General features: G+C 63.8%; 1 protein-coding gene across 1 annotated transcript; it reads left to right on the top strand.

The window, feature by feature from the left end:
- The first annotated feature begins 7,594 nt into the window (after positions 1–7,594).
- Positions 7,595–8,343, top strand: PPDPF (pancreatic progenitor cell differentiation and proliferation factor). The gene is made up of 4 exons (XM_065893058.1): positions 7,595–7,649; positions 7,887–7,964; positions 8,052–8,148; positions 8,226–8,343. Exons 1-4 carry the CDS (start codon positions 7,595–7,597, stop codon positions 8,341–8,343), a joined length of 348 nt encoding a protein of 115 aa, XP_065749130.1.

Raw genomic sequence — 8,343 nt, forward strand, 5'->3', positions numbered from 1 at the left:
TACAAATCCTATACGTGTTTTATTAGGTTTATAGCTAAGTGTTTCGTGTCAGAGTGTCACTATTATAAATGGTATTTAAAAATTTTTCTGCTTGTAAAATCCCTAGTATGTAGGACTATGATTTTTGCCCACTGACCTTGTATCTTGCTAATCTCATTCACTCAGTTAGGCTTTTTAGAGATTCCTTGATGACAGACCACCACGTTGTCTGTGAAGAGGGCCAGTTTTAGTTCTCACTTGTAATCAGTATGCCTTCTGTTTCTTTTTCTTGCCTCATCGTACGGGCCATGACTTCCAGTAGACGCTGAATATTCATCGTGAGAGTGGACAGCTCTGCTCCCTACCCAGTCCTGGTGGGAGGACCCTGTCTTCCTCCATCAAGCACGGTGTTTGTTGGCCGTACTTGCTGGGAGTTCGCTGGTGTGAGCAACGCTCTTTACAAGACTGAAGACGTCCTTTTCTATTCCTCGTTTGCATGGTTTTGATGATGAGTGTGTTGTCAGAGCTCATTCCCCGTCGTTTGACGCGAGCGCTCACACCTGTGTGTTGGTGCATTTTTACGGCGGCCTCTTCAAAGCCTTTGTCAGTCATTACAGCTTCTGCCACCCCAGAGTCAGTGTTTGCCGGCTGTGTGCTCTTTCTCAGGCCAGCAGAGGTTCTCCTGACGCTTTGCCCTGGGTAATTCTATTTATTTTTCATTCTTTTGGCTGCACCGTGAGGCTTGCAGGATCTTAGAACCAGGGATTGAACCCAGGCCCTCAGCAATGAAAGCTTGGAGTCCTAACCCCTGGACCACCAGGGAATTCCCTCGCCGAGTAATTTTAGATCTCCCCCTGGGGTTCGGTGTTCTTGACGAATAAACGCTGATTTGTTGTACGCCGCGGGTGGAACTCCAGGGCACCGAAGTGCTTGCTTCTGACAGTTCTTCCCAGGTTTGTATTTGCGTTCTGGGGAGAGAGTCTTTCTGACCTCCTCACTCCTTCACGCTGGAAACCTGTAATGTCTTTTACTACACAATTCACCCTTTCATCAACTATATTTCTTGAACACCCACAACAGAGCTGATTCTTTCTTAGCCACTGGGGACTGAACAGGTGCAAGGTCAGCCCTCCTAGATTTTACTTAACCAGCAAAAAAACCAATTAGGTTATTTCCAGTAGTGAAAAGTGCTATAAATAGTGACTTTCACTAAGCACCTGCTATGCGCCAGGTCCTGGCGCTTCCCGTTTTACCGACAAGGACACTGGGAAACGGCGAAGTGCCCCCACATAGGAGGCATTCATTAAACATTAGTCAGTAGTTTTATTTCTTCTGCAGATGGTGACCTCACCTACAGAGGCCCGGCTCCTGCTAGAGAGCCCGGTAGTCACTGCCACCAGAGAAGAGGTCTTCTGACCAGAAGGCAAGGGGCGGCCCGTGCCGTGGTCCCGGTGGGGAGCCCCATTCTCCAGGAGCAGGTGGAGGAGCCCCGAGGGCCCCACCCTGCTCGGACTTTCCAGAGCCCTCACCTCACCCCCAAACGCCTGCGGCCAGAGCAACCACGCGGGCACCGTGACAGCAACGGCCCCTGGGTTAGAGCAGCACCTGGCCCGTCCCGTCCGGTCTTCACGGAACACCTGTCAGGAAGGTGCCGTCACCACCCCAATCCTGGCGGGAGGGGATGGGGCTCGGGAACAGCCGGGACCCGAACCCCAGGCCCAAGCCTTGCCCCCCCCAGCCTTGGGAGCCCATGGCCATCAGCCGTCCTGCCCCTTCCGCAGTGCAGACGTCCTGCGTGTGGCCATCTCCAGCCCTCCCGATGATTTTTCTGTCACTGCTTCCCGGGTGGCTGGAGGCTCATGTGTTGCGTCCTGACCCCGCGCCCAGCCTGCCCACCCTGAGCCCTGCAGGAGCCTCCAAGCACACGGGCCATCACCCCCTGGGGCCAGCGGAAGGGAAGGGCTGACCTCTCCGGAGCTTGGCCCTTGTCCCAGACCCCGTCACCACCCACCCTAAAGACAGAGCAGCCCCTGCCCAGGCCTCGCGGGTCACCATTGGCCGCTGGGGTTTGGGAACTTGCACGAGCCTGTGTTTCCCCAAGGCTGGAGCCGCACCCGGGGGTGGCCAGCAAGACAAGGGCCCTGAGGTGGACCCAGCGCCTCCGAGGACACCAGACGGGGGTGCAGGCCCTCTGGGGGTCATCCCGTGCCATCTACGCATGGGCTGGGGTGGACCAGATGGAGGCCGAGACCCCTCACCCCTTTCCCCGTTCTAACCAGGACGTGCCCCCATCTGCTCCGGGTCCCCGATGCCAGCTGTGGGGAGTGACTGGCGGAGCCCCACCTTCCTGGCTTAGTAAATGCAGCCTTTACACGTTCGCTTTTAAAAAAACAAACAAAACAAACCCTCTTTTTGGATTATCTGATCTTGAAGTCGTTGGTGAGGTTGAGAGTGAGGCGGACAGGGGCAGGCTGGCGCAGCAGGCTGCTGGAGGGTGGCCTGGGGAGGTGGGAGACGCCGCTACCAGGGCTCCTTCAGGGAAGGCCTCCCCGCCCGGCCAGGAGTGGGCAGCACACGGCCCCCACCGCCCCTCCTTCAGGGTCGGCCTGGGCCGCAGAGCCGCCACACCCCCAGGCTCACTTCCCCCGCTGGCTGCCTGGGGCCTGATGCAGGTCACCCTGACAGTCTCTCCTCGCTCCCGGGCTCCCCATGGGACTGCCGCAGCCCCCCTGGGCAGCCACCTCAGCTGACACCACCTCTCGCCCAGTCCTGTGTCCTCCCGGCTCCCCCCACAGGTGCAGGTCACCAACACACATCCTGCACCCCAACCTCTGCCTGCTCCCAAGACACTTCTACAGGAGGGAATCCCAGACGGGAAGTGGCCACAGCGGCTCACAGCTGCGTGCCCGGCCGGCCCGGGGTCCCAAACCCTGGCGGCCAAGGGTGACCCCAGGGCACGGCTGGCCTCGCCCTCAGCCCCGGAGGCACGGGCTTCACAGGCTCTGCCCAGCAAGGGGGTCACGTGGCCTGGTCAGGCTAAGGAGGGCCCTGCTGGCCGAAGCCAGAGAACCTGGGTGGAGAGAACGGAACAGAGTTGAGGGCCACCAAGCTCTGAATGTGGAAGAGGGAGCAACAGCCCCCAGGAAGTCTCAGCTCCGAGCTGGGCAGGGGGCAGCCAGAGAACCCCTCCCGGTACTTGTCCCCCCTCCCCGAACCCTCCTCCCCAGCTGCCCAGGCCTGAGCCAGGCCCAGGGAGCCCCAGGGAGGTGGCAGCCTGGGTCCCACGGGGAACAGGTGGGGGTGTGGCTGTGTCGGGGCCGTCCCAGGGGCCCGGCACTGCTTGTGAGCTGGGTGGAGGAGAGGCTGCGGAGGCCCCGGGGGCGGGATGGCCCAGGCTGTGAGGCCGGCACAGTGACAAAGGTGCTACATGCTCTCCCCCACCCCATCCCCTGGGGAGCCCCTGGGACATCTCATCACCTGCTCCCCTCCAGGAGGTAGACCCTGACTTCAACCTCCCCACACCCGCAGCCCAGCGCACCACGGCTCTCTCCAGCCCCAGGGCCTTTGCACCTCCCTGCACTGGTGCTGAGACAGCACGCCCTCAGCCTCTGGGGACTGAGCCTGGAGAGGGCAGGAGCTACTGCTCACCGCCCCTGGCACACCTGGTCTTGCACTGCCTGCCTCACCGGTGGGATACCCATGGCTCTGGATGGCTGGAAGCCACAGCAGCGAGGCCAGCACCAGCCTCCCTCCCCGAGCCCCTCCCAGCAGAAGCCCTGGTGACCCTCCTGCCCCTAAGCTGACCCTGTTCTCCAGAGCAGCCCCCAAGTCTCAGCTCTCTCTGCTCAGACCCTGCCATGGGATGGCTCTACCCCAGGGGTCCCAATCCATCTGGCCTCCCACTTCTCACACTGCTGCTCCCCCCTCCCCCAGGAGTACTCGGCGTGCCTCCTGGGTCCCCGGAATGGCACCAACCCTCATTCCCCCAGCTGTGTCCCCTCCTGAGTGACCACCAGGTTCAGGATTTGGACAGGTCACCTCGCCAAACCCTACCCCCCTCCTGACCATATGAGCGGTCCATGGCCCTGGGCAGGCCCCTCATGCTGGCCTCCCCAGCTTTGGGTCCTGGCACCCCAGTCCTGTTGGAGGCATGCATGAGGGGCACCCTACGAGATGCCCACACACTCAGCCGCTGACCACAGGGACACGGGAGTTCACAGAAGGGGCAGAGAGCCCTGTGGCTGAGGGTCCTTCAGAGCAGGACAAGCCTGGGTCTTGCTGGAACATTCCATCCTCCTGGTGTCAACTGCACTGACCAATCTGCCCTGTCAGTGAGCCCTCAGGCCTGGCTGCCTCTTCCACTGCAGGTCCTGCCACTGGCCCCCCACCCCGTCCAAGGCCAGCAGCCCCCCTGCTCTTGCCCGGCAGCTCTGAGCACTGGGCCCTCCCCAGCTCCCCCTCAGCTGAAGCCTGACAACCCCTCTCCTGTCCCCCCTCACCAAGTGGGGACCCTCCTTCTAGGCCTGCCCCTCTGCTGGAAGGGGTGCCTACCTGACTCACCACCACTCCCCATGCCCGGCCGAGCCATTTGCACACAGTAGGTGCTCAGCCAACCCAAGCACTGGGTGAACAGAACAGCACACGGTCCAGTCAGGGCCCCCGTCTCACTCAGAGACCCCTGTCAGCGCCCCTGCCTGGCTCCTGTGTCCCTACCACAAACCCACGACGGCGGTGCCCTTGTCCTCAGTTTCCCCAGCACGCGGCCAGAGCTGGCACCCGCCACCTTCGCAAACCACACAACACCCAATCCAATCATGCTTTGAGCTCACCGGGGGCCGCCCCCCACTTGGGGACGGCCCCGATGCTGCCAGCTTCCAACCGGTGGTGTGTCTCGGGCAAGGGCAGGAGGGGTAGACACGTGCAACCGGGCAAGTCGGTGGGCTGGGGTGAGGGCGCTCTGCTGCCCATCCCAGGCAAACACGTGGTCAGGGGCTGGCAGCAGAGCTGAGACCAGAGGGGAGAGGCTGCCCCGCACAGTGGGCAGCTCCGTGAGGCCCTGAGCAGAGCTGATGGCCAGAGCCCACATGGACCCAAGTGGCCAATAACCCAGCAACAGGGCCCTGGTACATTTGATCCACGACCAGGCTCAGGGTTTGGTGAGCATGGGAGGAGTGGGGGACGGCAAATGACCCTTAAGAATTAAATTTGATTTTCAGTAAAGTCACCATCCAGAATTAACGCCCTGGAGGAGGGCAGGAAGACGGCCAGGCCGTGCCTGTGGTGACCCTGGGAAGCAAAGGTCTCTGGCTGTGAAGGGAGTTTGGGGTGAGGGCTTGGGGGGCCACGCGTCCCTCCTTCAGGGTCTTGTCTCACGGCTATGAGCAATCCAGCTGACCCTCGCTGTGAACCACGGTTATCTTGGAAGCCCATGAAAGATGTGGCTGGATGGGTGGCAGGGAGAGACGCTGGAACCGTCCTTTTCCCAGTGACCAGCAGGGGCCCAGTCCATGGGGACACCAGGAAGAGACGGGGAAGGCCGAGAAGGAATGAGAGTCACCTGGGCCAGGTAGCTGCACCTCCTCCAGGGTCCCCTGGCCACACTGCAACCCAAGCCAGGTCGCAGTTAGGAGGTCAGCAGCTTTGACCCCCACACAGCCCAGTAAAGGGTTACCTCCAGGGGCAGCAAGGCCGCTCCCCTCCTGGGGCCTCAGTTTCTCCATCTCCTGAGTGAGAAGTTGGACTGAGGCTCAGGAATCCTGGAGGGGTCCTTGAGGGGGTGTGAGGATATAGAGGGCCCAGCCCAGGGGGTTATGGGATCTTCCTGATGGCCCCCCACCGAAGCCACCACAGATCTCCTGAGACCCTCCCAGCCAGCAGGGGCGAGACTGCCCAGCCAGGGCCTAGTGCCAAAGAGCCAGGGAGAGGACAGGGGGACTTCCCCTCCCTACAGAGGGAGGCTGGGGGTCGGGGTGGGGTGGGGTGGGGGGAAGGCCGATTTCCACATTGGAAAGGAAGTCCTCCTCCCAGTTGAAGAGCCAGGGTGTGGCAGGGCCCAGGCCCTGCACGGAACACTCTGGGGCTGCCCGTAACTGGGGGCCTCGCCTCCAGCTACTGGTGACATCCCCAAACAGAGGTCTTTACCCCATCCACTGACATAAGCTTCCCCCTCTGCCTGCCCTCCTTTCCTCTCTCCCTCCTCCCCCACCCATGCCTTGCAAGCAGTTGGATGCAAGCTGGCGCTGAGAACGGGGAGTGGGTTCCAGAGCCCCCAGAGCTGTGAGCGAGACATGGGTGGGCTCCCCAGCTTCCCACCTGCAATGAGGTCCCTGAAGGGCTGGAAAGCTAGAGGCACACATCTCCTTCTGGGTGGCACCCAGGCCGACAGCTGGGGGAGGGCACCCGCTGGCGGGGGCCCACGTCTGGTTGAGCAGATGTCCCCCCAGTACATCGCAGAGAAGGCCAGAGCAGAGGGGCACTGCGAGGGCTGGGCCTGTGGGGCTCAGCCCAGGACTGGGGGCAGCGGCAGAAACAGACCGGAAGTGCAGGGGCCACCGTCCGGCCCCCCCCCCGCCCCCGCCCCCCCTGCCCCCGGCCTCCACCGAGCTGGAAAGGTGGAGACAGGCTGGACCAGCAGCAGGCCTGGGTCCAAAAGGTTGGCCAGGGCCCGGGAAGGTGGGACGAGAGGTGGGAGGGAGACAGGCCCTGCTCTGGGACTGCGACAGCGGTTATTTAACCACCCCAAGCCCAGGCCAGGCCGGGATGCGCTGCCCGGGAAGCCCAGGTCAGACGGACGCTGCAGGGCTCGACTTCCTCCAAGGGCGGCCAGCTAGGGCCAGGCCACGGGGGCGGGGCAGGGCAGGGTGGGGCGGGGCCAGGGTGAGCTTGGGGCGGGGCCTAGTAGGCCTCCCAGGGGTCCTGGGCGGGACTGGAGCCTATCAGGGGCGTGGCCTCGCCGGGGCTGGGGCGGGGCCGGGATCGGGGCGGGGCTCGCAGGGCGCGGGGCGGGGCCGCCATATAAGGGGGCGCGTCCGCGCGTGCGCGCCCGGCGCGTCTGGGTCGTGGAGTCGTCGGTTGCGGTCACCTGTGCCAATGGGCTCAGTGGCTTAGCGCCCCGGTTCCCGCCGTCCGTGATCGAGCGCCGAGGCCCGCGAGGGGTCGCCGCCGAGGTGAGGGCCCGGGCGGCGCGTGGGTGGGGTCTAGCGGCCCGAATAGGAGCGACGGCTGGCGGGGCGGACCGCCCCGCATCCGGGAGGACCGAAGGGCGCGGGTGGGGAGGAGGCGGCGGGCAGGGCCCGGGGCGCGGAGCTGGGGGCGCGCCGGCTGCAGGCAGGGCCGCTTCCCGGAGCCCCAGGCCGGCGGCCCGCGCACAAAGCGCCTTTGTTGTCCCGCGCGGCCTGTTCGGGCTGGTTAGAGCCGCCCGCGCGGAGAGGGCGGTCCCGGAGTTCCGGAGCCCCGCCTCGGCTCGGTAAACAAACCTGACGTCCGCCCCTCCCGAGAACCCACGCGGCTGACCCTGGGGTCCGGGTGGGGAGTGCCCTGCGCGAGAGGCAGCGATGACCGCAGGGGCTCCCCGACCCCCGCGTGCGCAGGTTTCCACCAGCCCACAAGCAAGAGCATGGCAGCCATCCCCTCCAGCGGCTCGCTCGTGGCCACCCACGACTACTACCGGCGTAAGTAAGCCCCTTGCCCGCCCCCCCACCGAGTCTGACCCGGGCTTCCCCACCCAGCTTGTGGTGTCAGCTCCAGTTCCTTGAGAATCCGTATCCGAGTGGGGAGTGAGCGGCTAAGGACCCCTGGCACTGCCTGTGCTGACAGGCAAAGCCCTGTGCTGCAGGCAAAGCCAGCCCTTGGTCCGGTGGGCTGGGGGCTCAGTGCCCTGTGGAGCTGACCTGGCCTCTTCTCTCCAGGCCGCCTGGGCTCCACTTCCGGTAACAGCTCCTGCGGAAGTGCCGAGTACCCCGGGGAAGGCATCCCCCGCCACCCCGGTGAGCGCAGGTCCACCCCTGGCTGTCCCCAGGGACTGACTGGAGGGGGTGGGCAACAGCACCGTGACCTCACTTTGCTTCTCTCAGGTCTCCCCAGAGCTGACCCGGGACACTGGTGGGCCAGCTTCTTTTTCGGGAAGTCCACTCTCCCGTTCATGGCCACAGTGTTGGAGTCCCCAGAGCAGTGAGTCCACCTTCCTGGGGGCCGGTGGGCGGGGGGGGGCAGGTGGTAGCAGCCTCTGACCACGTGCTCTCCTCCAGCTCAGAACCAGCCCAGGCCTCCACCGGCATGATCACCTGTGACCCGGCTCGGGAAGCCGTGGGGAAGCAGCAGCCTGGCGGCCAGCCTGGCCAAACCAACTCCAGGCCCCCGTCCTGA

This window comes from Phocoena phocoena, chromosome 15, assembly GCF_963924675.1.
Source record: "Phocoena phocoena chromosome 15, mPhoPho1.1, whole genome shotgun sequence".
NCBI lineage: Eukaryota > Metazoa > Chordata > Mammalia > Artiodactyla > Phocoenidae > Phocoena > Phocoena phocoena.

Coding starts and splice junctions, on each gene's coding strand:
- PPDPF (XM_065893058.1), top strand. CDS start 7,595: ATGGCAGCCATCCCCTCCAGCGGCTCGCTCGTGGCCACCCACGACTAC. Junction 7,650..7,886: donor CACCCACGACTACTACCGGC/GTAAGTAAGCCC, acceptor TCTTCTCTCCAG/GCCGCCTGGGCTCCACTTCC. Junction 8,149..8,225: donor GTGTTGGAGTCCCCAGAGCA/GTGAGTCCACCT, acceptor GCTCTCCTCCAG/CTCAGAACCAGCCCAGGCCT.